This window comes from Bison bison, unplaced genomic scaffold (assembly GCF_000754665.1).
Source record: "Bison bison bison isolate TAMUID 2011002044 unplaced genomic scaffold, Bison_UMD1.0 scf7180017864343, whole genome shotgun sequence".
NCBI lineage: Eukaryota > Metazoa > Chordata > Mammalia > Artiodactyla > Bovidae > Bison > Bison bison.
Genome location: NW_011494915.1, coordinates 3317686 through 3341788, shown reverse-complemented (window position 1 = coordinate 3341788; position 24103 = coordinate 3317686). Strand labels below are relative to the sequence as shown.

Genomic DNA, 24103 nt, shown 5'->3' with positions numbered 1-24103 from the left:
TTACTTCCCACTGGTGAGCGTCTGCAGACTGATTTCACTCCTCTCTCCTTGTGTCCAGTGTTTTCTTTGCTGTAGCTTGATCCGTTCCCCCTTCACTCCTTCTTTAAGGCCAACTTCCAGAGCTCTCTTCTCCCTGAAAATTTTCCTAATATGCCAGCCATATATGATTTCTCCAGTCCCATTGAATCATGTGTTTTTTATTTGAAATTTATCTTCTTTAGCTGGCTTTAGTCTTTCTTTAGCTAGCTTGGGGCATTCGTCCTTTCCTCACCTGTGTTTCCAACATGACTCAGGAGGGACAGGTCCAGTCTCAGCCCTCAGGGAGTTCCTCTGCCCTAGCCCCACACCACACCACCATCTCCATGGGAGATGCACGTGCTTTGCTCATCTCCTGACATCTCACAGTACCTAGCAGTTACCTCGTGTCCCCAGTGTTCACGCTGGCTAAACTGATGAAGGAATGTCCAAGTAATTGCTCAGCTTCTCTTGTCGATTGAGCCAAGCTTATGGAGAAAGGAAATAATAGATGTTCCTTCCTTCCTCCCTGACATGCTGTATTGGAAGGCATGGTCCCTCTCTGCTCTCTAGAGAACAATCAAATAAATCCAGAAAGAAAGAGATCTCAAAAAAAAAAAAAAAAAGAGATCTCAAATCAAAGCAGCCCACATGCTAACCAGGGACATTGTTGCTTCAGGACCTGACCTTCTCTGACAGTACAGGGTGGCTGCTTTCCCAAAATTGGGCAGGAGAGGGGAAAGGCAGAGACCCTTCCCTTAGAGTGAACCTCTCAAGCGCTCCTGCCTTGCCCATCTGATAGTGTGAGTGATCGTAGTGAGGTTAGAGCATTCTTTGGAATCTAGGGGGCTATTGTGGGATCCTGAACAACGGCTGAAGAAGGGGAGAGGAATTAGGCCTAAATGAGTGAATTTAACACCCACCACTTGTTCTGTCGAACTGAAATTATTCCTTTGAAGTTGGAGGTTTTTACCAGTTAGTAGCTTTTGGAAAAATCATGAAGACCTGGGGTCAGTTTTTTCTATAGGGACAAGTCATCCAATCTCATCTTATCTTATCTCATCCCCACAGGGCATTTTTCCAAAATCCTTTATCTACATCAAAGAAGTGACAGTGGAGAAAAAAAGGTATTTGCCCTCTTTCCCCAGACTTGACTCTGCGGTGGCTCGTGGATTTCTGCATCCTATGTGCTTTGAAAACCTGACTTGGCAGATGTAAAGGTTCTGTCTTCTTCGTGCCTGTGTTTGTCTCCAGTGCAAACTGATTCATGTTCGCATCTGATTCTGAGGGGGTATTAGTACATTTGGAGAATCAAACTTTTCACTGGCAGCTGCCTTTGAACTGAATTAATGTAGATTAATCCTGAATAATGAGCTTGAAGGGCCCACCTCAATGCAGGAGGACAGAGAAAAAGGAAGCCCCTTGCATTTGCATAATGTAACTGGTGTGGCTATTAGAAGTGGTTTAGTCTCCTGCCAGCAAGGCCCCTCTCAGCAGCTGCAGCTTAATGCAAATTTGCCAGCATTTTATCTTGTTAGCACCTGGGTCTCAATTTCACACCATTTTCTCTCCCACTTTAAATAGAAATATCGAGAACATTATTCCTGCAGAAATTCCTCTGGCACAAGAAGTGACAACGACACTTTGGGAATGGGGCAGCATCTGGAAACAGCTCTACGTGGTGAGACTCGAAACCCTGCTCAACCCTGGGATGGAAGCTGCTTCCAGTTTTTGGCTTGGTTCAGATTTGGAATGTAGCCTTGATGGAGTGTAACAAACAGTATGAGGTCATCAAAGCCCAGAGAAGTTAGGTGACTCTCAGAGCCACACAGTGAGTTAGTGGCAGAGTCACAGTAAGTGGGCATCTGAGGTGATCCTTCTGGGTTTTTTTTAAACTAATGAAAAAGTTATCAAACTTGAATGTGCTTAAGTATCACCTTGAATGCTATTGAAAGTAAAGCTTCCTTCAGTGGGGCTCTGCATTTTAATAAACTTAGGGATTTTGATTTGGTGGTCTGCTGATAACACCTTGAAAAATACTGTTCTCATGTATCAATTAACTAGTGACTATTGTCATCAGATCTATGAGAGAACTTGACCCTGGAAAAATTAAGAGTGTATTTTGCATGGTTTTCCCTGTATTGAAGTAAATCTAATTTTGAATCCTCCTTTGATGTTTCTAAAACTCCTAATGAGAGTGGATAGCTAAGAAAACCATTAAGCTGAGAGTCACAGTGTCAGCCAAGGCTTCGTGCACATTTGTCACAGCATCCTGTACGCTCACTGGTGCTCTGTGCTGTTTGTATGCTCATCTTTTATGGTTATGAGTGTTGACTCCTATATGGCTCTTTCACAGTGGATGGTAACGGGCACTTTCAGTTACCTTCTATAGGTTTCCCAAAAGTTGTTAGTAAAGTTTATGGGGCAAACAGCAGATTTAAAGCTAAAGTGATGTATTATTTATCTCCACCACCTTTGACACATGCACCACGGAAACTTGACATTTTCTTTAAGAAATCTTTGAATGGCAAGTTCATCATGCCCTTTACCCTACTAAAGTGATTCTTATACTTCCATGATTCTTGTCATATCTGCATACTGCACATTAAGTATTTACTTAATAGCTAAATTGTCTTCCTTTTCAGTAAATTTAAATGACTTACACAAGGAATTTTACAACATGCTGTCTCATTCCAACAATTCTCCAACTCTCCTACACCAACCGGATGCCCTATAAGACCATTCACTTTAGTTCTGACACTGGCCACCCAGGTGTGAGGGCTCGATTCTGTGTGACTGAGCGACTTCCGCCTTCGCCCTCACTTCAGACGCCAGCTGCAAGAGCCAGGTCCTCAGGCGGCTTACATTTCTGTCCAAAGTTAAGTCGCTCAGTTGTGTCCAACTCTGCGACCCCATGGACTACAGCCCACCAAGCTCCTCCCTCTATGGGATTCTCCAGGCAAGAATACTGGAGTCGGTTGCCATTTCCTTCCCCAGGGGATCTTCCCGACCCAGGTTCGAACCCGCGTCTCCCGCATTGCAGGCAGACGCTTTAACCTCTGAGCCCAACTTGGTGCAAATTCGGAGACTCCCATGACACTCTCTCCAACCTAGCCTCAGGTTCCTTGAGTCCTAGAACAACTCATGAAACTCAGGAAAGTACTACTCTTACATATATATATACACATACATATATATGACAATAGTTTAGTTGTTATGTCGTGTCCAGCTTTTTGCGATCTCACGGACTGTAGCCCGCCAGACTCCTCTGTCCATGGAATTCTCCAAGCAAGAATATTGGAGTAAGTAGCCATTCCCTTCACCAGGGGAATCTTCCTGACCCAAGGATTGAACTTGGGTCTCCTGTATTGCAGACAGATTCTTTACTGTCTGAGCCACCAAGGAAGCCATATGTATATATACACACATATGGAGAGAGACTATATATATAGTCATGTGTATTATTCAAGTAAATGAAAACAAAACAATGTTATTAAGTGTTTCCTATGGTACCTGTTAAAAGCTGTGAGCCCAAGAATTTCTCTCTTCTTTCATTGAAAAAAACGAATTAACAAGTATGAGAGAGGGGTTCAAGACATATTGCTAAGAAACTACAACTTTCTCATCCCCTAAACAGACAGATGGGAGGAGAGTAGAGGAGAATCACTATTTGAATCCCTAATATGTGACCTTGTGTCTTTGTAACACCAAGAACCATCTTATGTCCCATGGCTGTGCATGTGTCACACTTGGGGGAACACTGCCCTAGAAATAGGCCTGTTCTAACAGAGAAGTGGCCCTGGTTCTTAGCCTTAAAGGGCCTGGCCTCTGAGACCTGTATTGCAGCAGATGTTCCTGCCATTCCTGCTCAACATGTATCTTTTTGGATAAGAGTCAGAAGTAACCCTTTCTTTTTTTTAAAACCAGGAAGTGATTAGGATTGCTACTTTTGCTTTTGAGAGACCCCTGTGGCCCCAGGGAAGGAAATATGTCAATGACAAAGACCACCACCCAATCCCTTCACAGCTGGGTGGGGCCAGGCAGGCACTCAAGCCATGGCCCATGAACATGCAGGCTCGACTTTGGCTCAGTTTGCCAAAGAGATGCCCAAGATCTTGGGTGCAGGTGACTGTGGATTGTTTCCTGTTTTTTCTCCTAGGCCAGCAAGAAGGAGCGTTTTCTCCAGGTGCAGTCCATGATGTACGACTTGATGGAGTGGCGGTCCCAGCTCCTCTCAGGAACTTTGCCCAAGGACGAGCTAAAGGAACTGAAGCAGAAAGTCACATCCAAAATTGACTATGGCAACAAGTAACCTCTCTTTCCTCCAAAAAAAGGCTTTTTTCCCCACCCCCACACGCCTTCTTCCCTCTCACCCTCTGAGAAACTAGGTTTCACTTTTAGTGGTGAATTTGCCACTTTCTATTTGGGAGAAGCTGCTACCAAGGGGCCCATGCTTGTGTGCCTTTGTAATCACCCCTGTGGGACCCGGGGAAACACAAGCGGAGAGATGCTTGCTTATGCAGTGGTTATTAGCAGGCTAGAGATTTAGGACACTCAGTTAACCTACTTCCAAGGAGCTGGGGAGTACAGTCATGCTGGTTGGTTTTGGCTTAGTTGTCATTTTATTCCTGCATTTACAACTGCCCCCTCTTCAATCCCAGTGTAAGACTTTATGTCCCTTCCCCCGTCCTAAATTATCTAAGGCACGTGCCATTGGCTAACGCAAATGCACAGTTACAAAAGCATTTCCTCAAAGTGGAAGAAGCAGAAATTGGTTAGTCTGAATGCTGTGAAGTTGAGGAGAAGGTCTTAGAATTTTTTTGATGTAGGTCAATGCACTAATAATGGTAGTGGTTATAACTAACCCCTAATCCAAGCTTATTGTGCACCAGTCTTAAACTAAGGGTTTCACATTCATTGTCTATTTAATTCTTATAACAACTCTATGAGGCAGGCAGTTTTAGTATCCTCATTTTTTCAAATGAAGAAGCTGAGAGACACTTAAAGAAGTTAATAACGTGTCCAAAATCAATTCTCAAGGCAGAACCAGAATTTAGACCCAGGCAGTTTGTCTGCAGGGCCTCTGGACCTCACCATTATCCTGCTTGGATAGCATTTGAGGATTGTAAGGCTTCCCCTCCCTCCTGGTTAAGTGAATGCTCTCCAGACATCCTCCCTATTTCTTTAGTTTCTGTTCTTCAAAAACAAACACGTGTTGAGCACTTATAAGTGTTAGTTGCTCAGTAGTATCCGAATCTTTGCGACCCCATGAACTGTAGCCCACCAGGCTCCTCTGTCCATGGAATTCTCCAGGCAAGAACATGAAGTGGGCTGCATTCACTTCTCCAGGGGATCTTCCTGATCCAGGGATCCAACCTGGGTCTCCTGCCTTGTGGGCACGTTCTTTACCTTTGGAGCTACCAGGGAAGCCCATTGAGCACCTATACTTGGCCTGATTTCCTGCTAGATTTTTTGAGGCCACAGAAATAAAAGTTCCCATACACTAAGAGTACGGCAGTCCAGTTGAGAGTGAGCAACAAGCAAAATATTGATATGTATTGTGGTAACTTTTATGGCTGAGGCAGCAAGAGTCTTCTTAATTCAATTTGGAGAAGGAAATCAAGGAAGGCTTCCTAAAGGAGGTAATCAGACCTAAATTTTGAAAGATAAAGAAGTATTAAGTAGGCTTTAAATAAAGGGAGGGTGGGAGTGCATGAGAGAACATAGCGTGTTCAGAAGACTGCAAAGTGGGTCTGAAGACTGGAACATATGGCCTGAGGAGGAAGTAGAAAGAGTCTATTCAGTGGGAATAAAAAATGTTTTTTTCCTAGCAGTCAGACTTCCTTACCTTTGTCACATGCACTAGGAAGATGATCCAAAGATAGTCAGTGGGTTCAACTTACAGCTGTTCCCATCCCAGGAGCACAGTCCCTCTGCTGGTTACCCTGCTGGCAGCTGGCAAGCAAGCCCAAACCTGCTCACCACACTCACCATCCCAAAGCGACAGGAAGGGTGCTCTGCAGCTGTTGGCGCCACTGGGACAGTGTCGTCTTTAGATGAGCATGGTCACAGCTGGGATGTGGGAATGGAGTGAGTTTTGCTGCTTTGTAACGATGGCATCTGTGACTTTGGATGTCTCCTCATGGGGGCTTCTGACAAGGATGGGAGAAAATGGTCGCCACTCTCAGAAAGCCGTCCTAGGTCTTCCCCCTACCCATCCCTGCTGGGTTAGGCGCTTCTGTGGGCCCTTGTACCCAGAAGAGTAACTACCTCCTCAGTGGTCTTCAGGGCTGTGCTGAGAGCTCCTCTCAGGCAGATCCATTTTGATGTGCTGGGCCCAGGATGTGCACTCAGCAGGTGAATGGTGGTGAAGGGAGAGACAGGGTCCTCCCTTGATCAGCTTCCCTCTGCAGAATCCCCGGACCAGCACTGGGCTTTCTGTTTCAGTCAGTTGTCTTTGGGGAAGTGAGAGACACCCTCGGAGGCCGAGGCCCTGAGCTGAGAGGCTCTTTGCTTTTTGCTTCGCTTCCGTGACGACTTCAGCCAGAAGAGAGACAGAGATCTGGGCACTTTAAATGAATGCAGGTCTGGTGTCTCAGGGGCTTAGAGCTCTGAAATGGGATGGATACCTTTCTGAAAGCCAAAAGGCCATATTTCTGGTCCAAGTGTCAGGAATAGCATGAGCACCATCAGCTCAGGCTGTGAGAGTCAGGGGAGCAGTACTCTGAATCTTGGAGGACTGGTCAGAATCAGCCTGTTTCTGCCCTCAGAGATTCTGTTCTTTCATTCAGCCATCAGACTTCTATTGAACACCTCATAGGCACTCAGGACACAGCATTTACAAAATACAGCCTCTCTCTGTAGCAGCAACAAAAGGCAAGCAAAGGGAACGAATTGTAAATTTCTGAGTGCCTACTATCTGCCAGGTACACTTTAGAGTACTTTTCATGCCTTAACTCAACCAAGTCTTATGACCCCTCTATGAGGCAGTTGCTGTTATTATTTCTATCTATTAGATGAGAAAACGGAGACTCACAGGTCGATTAGGTCATTTTGACCAGGAGGCACTGGAATTTGAACCAGGTGACTTGGCTCCAGAATTCTAGCACTTAACCTCTGTCTTCCACTGCCTCCTGGAGGACCATGCCGGTTAGAAAGAGGAAGTAAACAGACACGTGTGTAGGAAGTCATGCATTTCCTGAGAAGAGGAAGAGAAGTGACGGGGCGGGGGGCAGGGCAGGGGTGACACCTGCTCTGCATCAAACAAGACTGGCAGGAATTATTAGGTGAAGAGATCAGAGAGAGAGAGAGAAAAGCTTAGAGGAGCCGAGAGATGAGCATGACTGTGGCTGGAACCTCAGGGTCTGAATGCCAGGTAGAAAAAAATTCAGATTTGTCCAGAGAATGATGGGGAGCCACAGAAAAAGCCATTTCTCTTTTCTTTACCTTAAAATAATATTAATTTTTTGAAAAAAGCGTACAGTAAGGGTTTCCTCCCCTATGCTTTTCTGTCCTGGGTTCATTTGATCACTTTCTGGAGCAGAAGAGAGCTACGGGGCTTACCTCCTAAGGAAAAACTGTCAAAATGCTCTGTTCTCCAAAGTGAATGGTCTGACATCCCAGCAGGAAGCAGCCTCTCCTGACCCTGGTTCAATCCTGCCCCTTGATGACTAAAGCTTCCAGTTTTCAGATGAAACTGATGATGGACAAGCTCTTTGGTATCTAAGGAATGAGGAATCCTCAAATGAATCCTTCAAACCCCAGGACAGCTGGACCTGGGAGAATTTTGTTTTATTCATACATTTTTAGAGTCGAATCCACTTTGGTAAATTTTGAAGAAAAAGGAGCTATAGAGATCTTGGCATTGAGTTATGTGTTGGCTATGGTCCATCTTCTGCCAGGTCTTGGGAGCCTCTGCTCAGCATCAGTCGAATGCATTTATTCACCTTTAGCATTGCCCGTTCAGTAGCACGGCTGTGCAATATAATGAGTCACAGCTAGTTGGAAGTTAATTTCCTAATGAATGTGGACAAACGAGTGAGCTTTGGCTCCCTCCTGTTTGCATTTGGATGAGAGGAGAGATGTGCCTTTCAATCCAGTTCTTAAATAAGAGGTGAAAACGCTGCCATTCCCAATCTGGTACTCGATAGTGATTCCTAAGCAGGACCACTGCTGTTGCTCTCAGAGTCTCCATCAGCCCACCTCCCCCTCTTTATGGACAACAGAGTACCTCCATGTCAACATCAAGTGCAAAGGCAGCTTTAAGTTAGGACCTCTGCACACATAAAGCCCGTCCCCCAACCCAGTACTGCTTCTAAGAGCCTGTTAACTAGAACGTATACCATAAAGGTACATTTTTGAGCCATTCTTTTATGTCAGTTCTACAAAATTGGATGTATTTTAAAGATACAGTTTTGTAAATATTTAATGTTCTGCTAATTTGATTTTGAATTGTAAGTGTCAAGTGTTCTGTTTTGGGGTTTTTATGTTTTATTATACTTTGTTAAAAAGGAAAAATTGTACGTTTTAGAATTTTTTATGAGTAAATTTAATGCTGCTGCTGCTGCTGCTGCTAAGTCACTTCAGTTGTGTCTGACTCTGTGTGACCCCATAGACGGCAGCCCACCAGGCTCCCCCATCCCTGGGATTCTCCAGGCAAGAACACTGGAGGGGGTTGCACTGAAAATAGAGTGTAGACAAATACGCCACATTACTTTTTACTAGCTATGTGACATGAAGAAATTATACTCAGTCTTTTCTTCATCTGTAAAATGGAGGTGTTAACAGTACCTCCCTCATAGGGAGGCCTTAATATTAAAGTTAAAGGCCTTAATATGTGTGAGCAATTTAATGTACAGCTTATTGCAAGTGCTGTGTGAGTATTTTGCTGTTATTAGTACCATTGATGTCAATCAGAATGGCAGCTGCAGTTGAAACAAATCAATACCAAACAGGGGAAAATCTTGTGACCCTGAAGTCACAGAGTTAAAGAGCAAGCCATGGATAACAAAGATATATCTGAGATTCCCACCCCCAACAATTATTTTCAAAATATTATTAATAAACGGTACATGAATACCTTCCCTGCATTATGTATCATATATCATACTGCATTATGTTCTATTATATAAGCATTAAACACATAGAGATAAGGCAAAATTCTCCCTTGACCCCTCCACCTGTCCTAGTCCCAGGGCCCTGCCTCTCCTCACGGATACACATGTTGGTAGTACACATGTAGTGTTGGTACACGTGTCCATATCTGTCTCTGCACATGCACCCACGTAACACACCTGCCTTGCTTTGTTTTTTCACTAAATACGCTCTGTATGCATCTTTTCAAGCTTGATTCCCCCCCACTAATATATATAGTTAAACATATCAAAACTAGGGACTTCTCTGTTGGTCCAGTGGCTAAGACTCCGCACTCCCGAGGTAGGGATCCCAGATTCGATTCCCGCTCAGGGAACTAGATCCCACATGTTGCAACTAATGCTGGAACTAAAAAATAAAAACAAATATCCCACATACCAAAGTGAAAACCAAAGATCCCGTGTGCTAAGACCTGGGTCAGCCAAAGAAAGAAAGACACATATCAAAACTGTGTCATATTTTTAAAGCCCTACTACATGGAATTTCATTACGAATTCCATTACAGATTAGCCATTTTCTCTTTTGACAGACATTTTAGTGTTAACTAGTTAACTAAGTTAATTTTAGTATTTTTTAATACTTTGCTGATATACACACATCCTTGTTCAAGTATGGTTGTTTCTCTGGGTTCAGTATCACAGGAAATATGCATTAAATTTTTTTTAATACACACTGCTACAATACCTCCCAGAAAGGCTGATCTATATCACTGTGCCTCCCATCTGCGTGCAAAGCTATCTGTGTAGAGCTGTTCTAAGGGAGCCTATGACTCTCAGAGATCATGTGAACTTTCTGGTAGAAACTTCTCACCAGTGTTCTGTAGGCTTCCGTCTCCCTTGATTTATCCTCGTCTCACATTCTTGCTTTTCAGAATCCTTGAGCTTGATCTGATTGTCAGAGATGAAGACGGAAATATCCTGGACCCTGATAATACCAGTGTCATCAGCTTGTTCCATGCACATGAAGAAGCGACTGATAAAATCACAGAGCGTATTAAAGAAGAGATGGTGAGCTTTGTGAAACAGACTTTGTTGGCCAAAGGAAGCAGGTTTTAGCACACCATAAGCTTAAAATAACCTAATTAACCAGACTGTATATTATTCAAAGGGATATCTGCCCTATGACCTGAGATGATCAGTAACAACATGCATTTTATTGTGGTTTATACTCGGATCTTGATTCAGCCCATGAGAGGTTTAATGCCAGGATTTTCTATTCCAGAGAGGAAAAAAGAAGAAATGTAAAAAAAAAGTAATTGAGTAAATAATTCCAGATGGGGATGAATTTCTAAAAGGCAATCAATTAGGGTTATGTGAAACAGAGTGAATCAGGAGCTATTTTTAAAGGTACCATCAGGAAAGACCTCTCCCAGGAGGGACATCTGAGATGACACTTGTATAATGTGAAGGCAACAGGCCTAGGAAGATTTGGGGATAAGATGTGCAGTGCGGTGGTGGGGGAGGTTGGCATGGGCAAAGGCCCTGAGGTAGGACTGAGCTCTGAATCTTCAAGGAGTAGAAAGGCCAGTATGGATGGGGGCTAAAGAGCAGTGAAAGAGTTTAGGCAATACTTTGGAGAGGCAGGTAGCAGGAGTTGGCTCTCACAGGACCTAAGAGTCATGGGGAAGAATAAGATGTCATTCCAACTGTGGAAGATGTTATTCCAACTGTGGTAGGAAGCCAACAGAAGATTCCAAGGAAACATAATCTTTACAAGGTTAACCTAATCTGATTTATATTTTTTTAAGTATTTTACCACTGTGCCTTATTTGAAAGAAATTTTATTTTTACTTTACTGAGATGTAATTTTCATACAATAAAATTAATTCATTTAAAATTGCAATCTAGTGAATCTTATTAATATATAGTGTTGGACAAACTCTACAACAATCAAGGTATAGAATAGTTCCAACATCTTAAAAGTTTCTTTGAGTTTCTTTGCAGTTCAACCCCCCTCTCCAACCCCAAGTCTTGAGCAACCCTCTTCATGACTATACTGTCTTTTCTAGAATTTAATATGAAAGGAATCATATGGTTTTGGTGTTTGACTTCTTTTATTCAGCATGATGTTTTTGAGGTTAATGTTGTTGTGCATATTAGTGTTTTTTCCTTTTCATTGCTCAGTTGCTATACCATTGACCAAGGGTATATATCATATATCAGTTGTTAAATATATGGGTTGCTTCTAATTCAGGGCTATTATAACTAATAACGCTATGAACATTTACATACAAAGTTTTGTGTGGGCAAATGTTTTTATTCTTTTTGGGTAATAGTTGTTGGACTGTATGATAAGAGTATGTTTAAGCTCTTAAGGTACTGCCATAGTATTTCCCAAAAGGGCTGCACAGTCTTGGGTTCCCATCAGCAACACATGAGTGCCAGCTTCTCTGCATTCTTAACACTTGATATTGTCAGTCTTTTAACTTCAGTCAGTCTAGTGGTTGTGTAGGGGTACCTAACTGCTGTTTCGAATGTCCCTGAATGGTTAGTAATTTTCATGTGCTTACTGGCCTTTACCATTTGTATCTTTTTTTGTGAAGTGTTTGTTCAAATACCTTGCCCATTTTCATTGGGTTGGTTTTCTTATCATTGAGTTGTAGGAATTCTTTGTATATTCCAGATGAAAATTTTTTATCAGATGTATGTTTTGCAAATATATTTTCTCCCAGTGCTTACCTGGGAGAAATGTATCTTTCAATGAGCAAAATATTTAGTTTTGATAAAGTCTGTTTAAGCACTTTTTTCTTTTATATAGTTTGTGCTTTTTATGACACTAAATTTTATGAGAAAGGCTAGATTGTTTGCGATATTCCCCAAGATCAAGATCAAGACAGTCAGAGTGACTTGACTCAGACAAAAGATGCTTTTGGTGGCAGGCCTGAACATAATGTTGAAATCTTTAGGCTCAAAACCTACATAGTTCTCAATTGTCCGAAGTGGTGCGGGGCTAATTTTCTCTTTTCCTCTCTTTTCCCTTCCACCTCTCAGTCAAAAGATCAGCCTGATTATGGAATGTATTCCCGGATTTCCTCATCCCCTACCCATAGTCTCTATGTCTTTGTGAGAAACTTTGTGTGCAGAATCGGGGAAGATGCTGAGCTCTTCATGTCTCTCTATGACCCCAACAAGCAAATGGTCATAAGGTAAGTATGTTCGGTATTGCCTGACTTCTATGCATTTGGGAGGTGGGGGTTGGCAGAGCTCCGAGCATCTTTTCCTTCCACCGTTACTTGTGGAGAAATTCCCAGCCAGTAGAAAAACAGCCTAACTGAGAATGTGGACATAACTTTTTTTAGGATGTGGGAGTCAGGTGGAAATATTACTTACCATGGCATTTTTTCTAAAAGTAGAGTTATGGTTACATAGTAGGGTTTTTAAATTAAAAAAAAAACATATGTGTATTTTTAATTGAAGTATAATTGCTTTACAGTGCTGTATTAGCTTCTGCTGTATCAGCAGATATATTGTGTATCTGCTGTATGTGTACATATACCCCTCCCTCCCACCTGTCCCACCAATCCCACCTCTCCAGGTCATCACAGGGCACTGAGCTAAGTTCCTGTGCTATGCAGCCACTTCCCACTAGCTATCTGTTTTACACACGTTAGTGTTTATATGTCAGTGGTACCATCTCAGTATGTCCCATCCTCTCCTTCCCCTGCTCCGTCCATTCTCTGCATCTGCGTCTCTGTTCCTGCATCTGCGTCTCTGTTCCTGCTCCACAAATAAGTTCCTCAGTACCATTTTTCTACATTCCATATATATGTGTTGTTCTTCAACGCTGTCATGTCTGACTCTTTGTGACCCCAGAACTCAGCACCCAGGCTTCCCTCTCCTTCTCCCAGAGTTTACTCAAGCTCATGTACATTGAGTAGGTGATGCCCTCCAGCCATCTCATCCTCTGTCATCCCCTTCTCCTTCTGCCTTCAATCTTCCCCAGCATCCGGGTCTTTTCCAGTGAGTCAGCTCTTCACATCAGGTGACTAAAATATTGGAGCTTCAGCTTCCACATCAGCCCTTCCAGTGAATATTCAGGATTGGTTTCCTTTGGGACTCAGGAGTCTTCTCTAGCACCACATTTTGAAAGCATAAATTCTTCAGCTCTCAGTCCACCTCTCACATCTGTACATAGCTACTGGAAAAATCATAACTTTGACCATAAGGACATTTGTTAACAAAGTAATGTCTCTGGTTTTAATACCCTAAGTTTGTCATAGCTTTTGTTCCAAGGAACAAGCGTCTTTTAATTTCAGGGCTACAGGCACTGTCCACAGTGATTTTGGAGCCCACGAAAATACTGTCTGCCATTGTTTCCCCATCTATTTGCCATGAAGAGATGGGACTGGATACCATGATCTTAGTTTTTTGAATGTTGAGTTTTAAGTCAGCTTTTTCACTCTCCTCTTTCACCTTCATCAAGAGGCTCTTTAGTTCCTCTTCCCTTTTTTCCATGAGGGTGGTATCATCTGCATATCTGAGGCTGTTGATATTTCTTCTGGCAATATTGATTCCAGCTAATGATTCGTCCAGCTTCGCATTTTGCATAATGTACTCTGTGTATAAGTTAAATAAGCAGAGTGACAGTATACAGCCTTGATGTACTCCTTTTCCAATTTGAACCAGTCCACCTGTTAACTATACAGTATTTGTTTTCCTGTTTCTGACTGACTTCACTCTGTATGACAGACTAGGTTTATCCACATCACACAATAGGGTTTTGTAAGCAATTTTTGATTAATGGAAAACAACGGAAATAATAAGATTCAAACAGATAGCACTGGATAGAATAAAAATATATTTTTAAAAAAGAGAGTTAAGAAATGAATGGTGAAAATGCTGTGTCCTCAGTGGCAGTGACAGGCTGGGAGTGTGGGCTCTGTAATCTAGGATCTAGGCAGGTTCACGTTGTGGCCCCACCATTTATTCCTTCTTAGTCTTGGGCAAGCTGTTAATCTTTCTTAAGCCAGAGTGTCCCATTTGCAAAATGCACGTGCCAACCTCACAGGGTCACAGGTTTTTAATAAGAAAAAGTGCACGAGGCACAGGGCCTGTCACATGGTGCTCCAAGTGGCTGTTATTGTAATCACCTCAATTAACTGTTCTTGGGAATGGAAAAGGTACAGGAACTTCTGGGCACCTCATTTCAAGGAAGGCAAAACAGTGTTGGGAATCTCCTGAGAAAAGACTTTGATGTATCTCTGGCCACCACTGCCAGCCTTGGCCTCCACTTGTGGCTCAGTCCATCCTTCCTCTCAGGTGACCACTGTCTGTGCCCTCCAGTGGGGTTGTGAGCCAACACCTGGTCCCATATTCGAGATCCCAGTTAGTGCAACAGATTGCAGCTGGAGCCTGAGCCGTCTACTGCAATTGAGAATGTGATATCTTCTTACCTTGATTGTGTTGATGAAATTTCTAAGTCATGTCTGACTCTTTGTGACCCCATGAGCTATACCCTGCCAGGCTCCTCTGTCCATAGGATTTCCCAGGCAAGAGTTAAGTGCATTGCCATTTCCTTCTCCAGAGGATCTTCCCAACCCTTCTCCAGGAAGATCCTCCAGGGGATCTTCCCTGTGTCTTCTGCTTGGAAGGCGGATTCTTTACCACCGAGCCACCTGGGAAGCCCCATACAGTTCCTAGTAACTTTACAAAATTCATTTTAGAAAATAATGGCCCTCCTGGAGACAATTATGAAACATAGATTGACTATCTAAAAAGATTAAACTGAGGTCTGTATATGATCCCATATAATCATTACTCCAGGTGGTTTGGATGAGACAATGAGGCTCAGAGAGGTCAAATGACTTGCTCAAGATCACATGTATTTATAAAATGGCAGAGGTGAGATTTCTACCCAGGTCTGTCTGACTCCAAAGATAAGCTAGTTTCCAATTTAGTCTGTCACCAAGGAAAGAGTTGTATCAGATATCCTCAGTGGGTCTCACCAGGGTCTTAGCACTGTATGCTGCTGCTGCTGCTGCTAAGTCGCTTCAGTCGTGTCCTACTCTGTGCGACCCCAGAGACAGTAGCCCACCAGGCTCCCCTGTCCCTGGAATTCTCCAGGCAAGAACACTGGAGTGGGTTGCCTTTTCCTTCTCAAATGCATGAAAGTAAAAAGTGAAAGTGAAGTTGCTCAGTCGTGTCCGACTCCTAGCGACCCCATGGACTACAGCCTACCAGGCTCCTCCATCCATGGGATTTTCCAGGCAAGAGTACTAGAGTGGGGTGCCATTGCCTTCTCCGTAGCACTGTATGGTGGAAAACTATTTTTTATAGCAAACTTAAATCCCTAATTTAAAGAATCAGTCCAGCTCCTCTGGCTAGGCCTCAGCAGACACCGAGCAAGCGTCCTGCTTCCTTAGCGCCCACCGTGAGACGCTGGGCATGTCACAGGCTCCTTGCTATTCCCTGCCAGCTGCTCCCAAGACACCTGTGACAAAGATCATGAAAGTGCTCCTCGCCTCTCGAAAAACACAAGGATTCCTCATAGCTGAATTGACAAGGGTGCCTGGCCTACTGGCTCATTGAAGTGATGGATGGCCTGAACCAGCTCTGGGGAGGGAAGCAATGGATCAGTGAGATGGCAGCTCTGTTCCCTGATGTGCCACATCAAATGATGTGCTCGACGGGGCATGCCTGAGTGATGCCTCTGAGAGAGCTGGAGACACAGAGGAGCCCTCAGGAGAGGGAGGGATGAGGAGGAGGGACACGAGGGGGTAGAGCCCACCCTCTACCAAAGAATGAAGGAAAAAAAGAGTAGAAAACAAAGAAAGAAGAGGGCAGGCACAATACAGGGAAGGGGCTGGGGAACTGGGAAGCACTCCCCGTGTCAGTCTGAAGCTGGGTAGCTGTTATTTCCTTGCTGCTGCTGCTGCTGCTAAGTCGCTTCAGTCGTGTCCGACTCTGTGCGACCCCATAGACAGAATCCCACCAGGCTCCCCCGTCCCTGGGATTCTCAAGGCAAGAACACTGGAGTGGGTTGCCATTTCCTTCTCCAATGTGTGAAAGTGAAAAGTGAAAGTGAAGTCTCTCAGTCGTTTCCAACTCTTCACAACCCCATGGACTGCAGCCTAATTATACTAATCTTCTAAGTTAAAGAAGTACTAGAAAAATAGTATAGGTGATTGGATTTGCAAAGCAGAGATAGAGACAGACGTAGAGAACCACAGTATGGATACCGGGGTAAATGGAGGGGTGGGAGAAATTGGGAGATTGGGATTGACATATATATACTATTGATACTGTGTCTAAAATAGATAACGAATGAGAACCTATTGTATAGCACAGGGAACTCTAATCAGTAATCAATACTTAATGCGCTGTGGTGACCTGAATGGGAAGGAAATCCAAAAGGGAGGAGAAATATGTATACATGTAGATGATTGATTTTCTGTATAGTAGAAACTAGCACAACATTGTAAAGCAAACATACTCCAATAAAAATAAATAAAAAAAAAAGCAGTGCTAGATTTCCTGACCTTGCTGATGCAGCTGGACTGACTAGCCTGAGCCAGGCAGGGCTGTGTGTACAGTGTACTGCTGCTAGAAGCTATGAGTTGATGAATGATCAGCTGTCAGAACTGTGTGACTGCTCTTCATACGAACTGTCAGTGGGTGCTCCCTACTGTAAGAATCAAGCCAAAATCTTTACATCCTGTGTGGCCTACATGGTCTGGCCTATCCTTCTAATTTTTCTCTGGCAACTTTTCCCTTGGATCTGCTTTTTAGATGCATAAGCTCCATCCTGTCTCAGGGCCTTTGCACACGTTGTTGCTTTGCCCGAACCATTTCTTTTTCCCACTCTCTTTGCCTGGCCAACTTTATTTACATGTCATATCCTCAGCAAAGACCCCCCTAACTACCCAGACTAGGGCTGGTTCTTCTGATGTACATCCTCACAACATCCTGAACGTTTCCTTTATAGCATGATTGCATATATATATATATATAGTTGTCATGACTGCATGTAAATCATTACTTAAGTGTATATTAAATACTGGCTAAGGCCCTCTATGGCCCATCACAGTGTGACATTCATTCAAGGAGATGGTCCTACATCCAGTGGGTTCAATGGATTACTTAAAATCATTCAAATCTTTACTCAAGTCTTGAAAAGGGAATAAGGTGGGAAGAGCAAATACATTCTTTTTGGGGGGGCTGTGCTGTATGGTTTGTGGGATCTTAGTTCCCCAACCAGGGATTAAACCCAGGTCCTCAACAGTGAGAGCATGGAGTGCTAACCACTAGACTGCCAGGGAATTTTAATATATTCTTAATATATTATTTTTGTTTGTTTTTTAATGATTTTTTTTCTTTTTTATTATTACTATTGACATAATTCACATAACAGAAACTTTGCCACTTTTTAACATACAACTCAATGGTTTTAGTATATTTTTAATTTTGTTCAACCATCCCTACTATGTAATGTTAGAGCATTTCCATCACCCCAATAGTAAGACTCGTACCCATTAGCAGTCACTCCCAATTCCCTTGTTCTTAACCCCACTGACAACCACTAATCAACTTTCTGTCTCAACGGACCTGCCTATTCTGGACATTTAATATAAATGGAATCATATAATATGTGGCCTTTTGTGTCTGTATTCTTTCACTTAATATGTTAGAGATTCATCCATGTTATAGCAATTGTCAATCAGTACTATATTGCCTTTTATGGCTTAGTGAGATTCTGTTGAATGGATATACCACATTTTTTTAATCCATTCATCAGCTGATATACATTTAGGTTGTTTCCACTTTTTGGCTATTATGAATAACTCTGTTACGAACATCCATTATGAATAACTCTGTTATGAACATCCATGTATAAGTTTTTGTATGAATATATGTCTTTATTTCTCCTAGGTAGAGACCTAGGAGTAGAATCGCTGGGTCACATGACAATTCTATGTTTAACTTTTTAAGGACCTGCCACAGTGGCTGCACATCAATATATTCTTAATGTCCAACGAAACACATAAAAATCCTTTCCCTTGAGAGGAAAGGATCCTTTCCCTCTGCCACTCTTTATCACCTCTACATAGAAAACTGCTGCTCTTCAAAAACACTAGGCAGCTGAGTTAGAATTTGCTTGCTGGATAGGAGGGGGAAAGAGGTTGTGAACACACATATGTTAGTAATTCCATGGTCTGGCTGGTCTCACGTCTGCCTCTCTGATGGCACTGTGATCTCCTGGAGGAAGGGACAGACAGGGAGAGTCTGTCTCAGATGCTCCCGTGTCCCCAGCAAGCAGCATGGTGTCGGGCCCACAGCAGAGGCTCAGTGGGTATCTTTACCGCATGACTGTTGAGACCCCTGACGGTAACAGGCTGCGCTTCTCTTCCCACAGTGAGAACTACCTGGTGCGATGGGGCAGCAGGGGCTTCCCGAAGGAGATCGAGATGCTCAATAACCTGAAGGTGGTCTTCACGGTAGGTGTGTGCAGTCCTCTGGGTGCCACATCCCGCACTTACCAGCCCAGAGTCTTGGAAACGGGGCTGGTCAGTGGTCAGCAGGAAGCGTGGCCTTGGTGCAGAGCTGTGTTCTGGGGTCTCTGCAAAGAGGAAACTTGGGAAGGTGGATCTCCTCCTGGCTCCCTCTTCTTCACTGCCTCTCTCCTTTTCACCTGTGTGCACGCAGTGAAGAGCACGTGTAAACAAGCATACACCTCTTCCAGCAATAATGTTTAGGTGAACTAGATACAGCAGATTCAGATTGATTCACAGTTAACATGAGTTCCTGCTTTCTGTTCAGACCCTCTAAAAAACCTTTACAAAATACTTGATATTAATAAGGGCCTTTCTAGAACATTGACTGCCTTGGTAAATTGGATATTCTGAACACAATTAAGTCATAGATGACTAAGGCTCTTACGGTTCCCTGGGATCATCCTTTTAAATACCAATACTCACCAGGGAACACATAAGTAGAAATATTGAAATCAGTTGTTATTTGGATGATTTATCTCGAGAGTGACTTGGCCTTTTAGTTCTAAAAGGGAGAAATACTGGAAAGAAGGAGATAAGGGTTATTTCCTGCAGAAACCCACTCTTTCCCTATTTCCACCAAGGTGTGTTCAGAGTATGATCTTAAAATAACCAAGAATATTGGTGTTTTCTGCAAGTGTCTTTGGGGAGAAGAGAATTTATGAGATTTTTCACTGTGTTGCATGTGAAAAAGGGAGATTTCAGAGGAGGAGCTGGGGAGAGATCTGGGCATGGATCAAACCCGTGGGTTTGATCCAGGAGTGACCAACATGCTAGATTAACCTACCTTGCTCCACAATAATTTTCCATTTACAGCCCATTAAGTTCTATGTCTTATGTTGTGTTGCAATTAGATTGGAGCACAGCTGATTTATTTTGTTTGTTAGTTCCTGAAAAATGGGCCAGAGGCCTGGAATAAGATCATAGATCCTAATTGCTTACACAAAAGTTTTCTTGGCATATATAAATGTGCCTCAGTGCTCTTTATCTATTATTAGTTAGAAGGAGGAACCTATTTATTTTCTTGATAAATAGGAGAATCCCATGGAGCTTCCTGATTAAACCAGGAGACAGATGTTTCACAAGAGGGAGAGAGACAGGGAATCAATCAGTGGTTCATTTTGCAGAGAACCAATTCATGATGCAAACATGCAGGAAAGGGCATTGGTAAGTTTGTGTCATTCAGTAGTAATGAGACGTGATCCTGCCTTAGTGGAATTCTGCCTGTGCCTCTACCTCTTCTTCCCACAGCAGATGAACTTGAGAACCTTGGTTGACTGGCTTAACTGCTGACACTTCGCTCTCTTGAAATGATGGGAGTCTTCATTTCAGGGCAGGAAAGGTCATGGCGCTCTAGCTTCTTCTGTTGATTCAAGTGCTACCAGTGAGCACCTACACTTTGTAAGCTCTGAGCTGGGTGCTGAGGATGCGGCACCAGGTGAACTGGTGGCTCCTGGCTCCGGGTGTGATGGGGAGGTTCAGACAGTGATTCAATGAGTAAATAAACAAGAGACATGTCAGGAGGCCATCCATGCAATGCAGATAATTAAAGCTGGCTGATGTGATGGCGTTTGACTGGGAATTATGTCCAGCTGGAAATTGAGATGATGTTTAAGTTAGGGATGAGATATGACTTGGCAGGCATGTGCCTTGGTGGCCTCATTTCTCTTGTCTCTGGATGTCAGCTCTTCCTAGTTTCTTCTTTGGGGGTAGAGCCCGAGGAACTGGCACATGGGGTGGGCAAATGCTGGATTTCCCTTCCATCTGCTTCCTGAGCATTCACCTTCTGGTTCTATAAGAGGAAAGGAGCCTATACACAAGGTTCCTCAGATTTTCCCCAGCTGAGGGGTTGCTGCTAACACACGCAGGACAACACTGAATGGTAATATGAGCACTAGTGTGTCAGTTGCTCAGTCGTATCTGACCAGGCGCCTCTGTCCATGGGATGCTCCAGGCAAGAATACTGCAGTGGGTAGCCATTCCCTTCTCCAGGGGATCTTCCCAACCCAGGGATTGAACTGAGGTCTCCTGCACTGCAGGCGAATTCTTTACTGTCTGAGCCACCAGGGAAGCCCTAAAGGAGCAAGAACGAATTACTAAATCAGGTAGCATGTGTCTGACGGGTTCTTGTCCTGCCTCAGTTTCCCCAAATGTCTGAGATTTGTGAGGCCGAAGTAAAAGTGTTTGGCAGACAGCAGAGGTTGAAGCCTACTTGTGAACCTGCTTGCTTTTACACCCTCCAGGGATGACTTGTGTTCAGGCATTTTTACTTGTTTTTATAGCAGTAAGATTCCCAATACCAAGGGTCTTTGATGAGACAGCTCTTAAAGATCTGATTCTTCTTTTGAACAAGTGAAATTTTTTCTCACAGAAAAGGGGTAAAAAGGGAGCCTACCTAGGAGACTTATATGATTACCTAGTGTATTAATTTTCTAGGGCTACTGTTACAAAGTACCACAGATGGTGTGGCTTCAGTCAGTTTGTTCAGTCGGTCAGTCGTTTCCAACTCTTTGAGATCCCATGGACTGCAGCATGCCAGGCTTCCTTGTCCATCCCTGAGTTTACTCAAACTCATGTTCATTGAGTCGATGATACCATCCAACCGTCTCACCCTCTGTCGTCCCCTTCTCATCTCACCCTCAAATTTTTCCAGCATCAGGCTCTTTTCAAATGAGTCAGTTCTTCACATCAGGTGACCAAAATATTGGAGTTGCAGCTTCAGCATCAGTCTTTCCAGTGAATATGCAGGACTGGTTTCCTTTAGGATGGACTGCTTGGGTCTCCTTGCAGTCCAAGGGATTCTCAACAGTCTCCTCCAACACCACAGTTCAAAAGCATCAGTTCTTCAGTGCTCGGCTTTCTTTATAGTCCAACTCTCACATGCATACATAACTACTGGAAAAACCATAGCTTTGACTAGATGGACCTTTGTTGGCAAAGTAATGTCTCTGCTTTTCAATATGCTGTCTAGGTTGATCACAACTTTTCTTGCAAGGAGCAAGTATCTTTTAATTTCATGGCTGCAGCTACCATTTGCCGTGATTTTGGAGCCCAAAAATAAAGTCTGTCACTGTTTCCCCATCTATTTGCCATGAAGTGATGGGACCAGATGCCATGATCTTCGTTTTCTGAATGTTGAGCTTTAAGCCGGCTTTTTCACTCTCCTCTTTCACTTTCATCAAGAGGCTCTTTAGTTCTTCTTCACTTTCTGCCATAAGGGTGGTGTCATCTGCATATCTGAGGTTATTGATATTTCTCCCGGGAATCTTGATTCCAGCTTGTGCTTCTTCTAGCCCAGCATTTCTCATGATGTACTCTGCATATAAGTTAAATAAGCAGGGTTGACAATATACAGCCTTGACATACTCCTTTCCTGGTTTGGAACCAGTCTGTTGTTCCATGTCCAGTTCTAAGTGTTGCTTCTTAACCTGTACACAGATTTTTCAGGAGGTAGTTCAGGTGGTCTGGTATTCCCATCTCTTGAAGAATTCTCCACAGTTTGTTGTGACCCACACAGTCAAAGACTTTGGCATAGTCAATAAAGCAGTAGATGTTTTTCTGGAATTCTCTTGCTTTTTCTATGATCCAGTGGATGTTGGCAATTTGATCTCTGGTTCCTCTGCCTTTTCTAAATCCACCTGGAACATCTGAAAGCTCATGGTTCACATACTGTTGAAGCCTGGCTTGGAAAATTTTGAGCATTACTTTACTAGTGTTTGAGATGAGTGCAATTGTGTGGTAGTTTGAACTTTCTTTGGCATTGCCTTTCTTTGGGGTTGGGATGAACATTGTCCTTTTGCAATCCTGTGGCTACTGCTGAGTTTTCCAAATTTGCTGGCATATTGAGTGCAGCACTTTCACAGCATCATCTTTTAGGATTTGAAATAGCTCAACTGGAATTCCGTCATCTCCACTAGCTTTGTTCGTAGTGATGATTCCTAAGGCCCACTTGACTTTGCATTCCAAGATGTCTGGCTCTAGGTTAGTGATCATACCATCATGATTATCTGGGTCAGAAGGTCTTTTTTTGTATAGTTCTTCTGTGTTTTCTTGCCACCTCTTCTTCATATCTTCTGCTTCTGTTAGGTCCTTTATTGTACCCATCTTTGCATGAAAAGTTACCTTGGTATCTCTAATTTTCTTGAAGAGATCTCTAGTCTTTCCCATTCTGTTGTTTTCCTCTATTTCTTTGAATTGATCACTGAGGAAGGCTTTCTTATCTCTCCTTGCTATTCTTTGGAACTCTGCATTCAAATGGGTATATCTTTCCTTTTCTCCTTTGCCTTTTGCTTTTCTTCTTTTCTCAGCTATCTGTAAGGCTTCCTCAGACAACCGTTTTGCCCTTTTGCATTTTTTTATTGGGGATGGTCTTGATCACTGCCTCCTGTACAATGTCACGAACCTTCGTCCATAGTTCATAAGTCACTCTGTCTATCAGATTTAATCTCTTGAATCTATTTGTCACTTCCACTGTATCATCGAAAGGGATTTCATTTAGGTCATACCTGAATGGTTTAGTGGTTTTCCCTACTTTATTCAATTTCAGTCTGAATTTGGCAATAAGGTGTTCATGATCTGAGCCACAGTCAGCTCCTGATCTTGTTTTTGCTGACTGTATAGAGCTTCTCCATCTTTGGCTGCAAAGAATATATTCAGTCTGATTTGGGTGTTGACCGTCTGGTGATGTCCATGTGTAGAGTCTTCTCTTGTGTTGTTGGAAGAGGGTGTTTGCTGTAACCAGTGCGTTCTCTGGGCAGAACTCTATTAGACTTTGCCCTGCTTCATTCTGTACTTTAAAGCCAAATTTGCCTGTTACTCCAGGTATTTCTTGACTTTCTACTTTTGCATTTCAGTCCCCTATAATGAAAAGGACATCTTTTTTGGGTGTGAGTTCTAGAAGGTCTTGTAGGTCTTCATAGAACCATTCAACTTCAGCTTCTTCAGCATTACTGGCTGGGGAATAGACTTGTATTACTGTGATACTAAATGGTTTGCCTTGGAAATGAACAGAGATCATTCTGTCGTTTTTGAGATTGTATCCAAGTACTGGATTTCGGAGTCTTTTGTTGACTATGATGGCTACTCCATTTCTTCTAAAGGATTCTTGCTCCCTGTAGTAGATATAATGGTCATCTGAGTTAAATTCACCCATTCCAGTCCATTTTAGTTGGCTGATTCCTAAAATGTCTATTTTCACTCTTGCCATCTCCTGTTTGACCACTTCCAATTTGCCTTGATTCATGGACCTAACATTCCAGGTTCCTATGCAGTATTGCTCTTTGCAGCATTGGACTTGACTTCTGTTACCAATCACATCCACAGCTGGGTGTTGTTTTTGCTGAAACAATAAGAATTTAGTTTCTCGCAGTTTCAGTGCCTGGAAGTCCAAGACCTAGGTGTTGGCAGTGTTGGCTTCTTTGGAGGCTTCTCCCCTTGGCTTGCAGATGG

General features: G+C 43.1%; 1 protein-coding gene across 1 annotated transcript in view; it reads left to right on the top strand.

Annotated features, from left to right (window-relative positions):
* The window catches only part of DOCK2 (dedicator of cytokinesis 2), a 467146-nt gene that overhangs the window by 30760 nt on the left and 412283 nt on the right, over positions 1 to 24103 (top strand). The window contains exons 4-9 of the mRNA XM_010854580.1: positions 1087 to 1142; positions 1600 to 1696; positions 4175 to 4323; positions 10040 to 10175; positions 12159 to 12313; positions 18520 to 18601. Of these exons, the coding sequence (XP_010852882.1) occupies positions 1087 to 1142; positions 1600 to 1696; positions 4175 to 4323; positions 10040 to 10175; positions 12159 to 12313; positions 18520 to 18601 (675 nt within the window). The remainder of the gene's footprint in view (positions 1 to 1086; positions 1143 to 1599; positions 1697 to 4174; positions 4324 to 10039; positions 10176 to 12158; positions 12314 to 18519; positions 18602 to 24103) is intronic.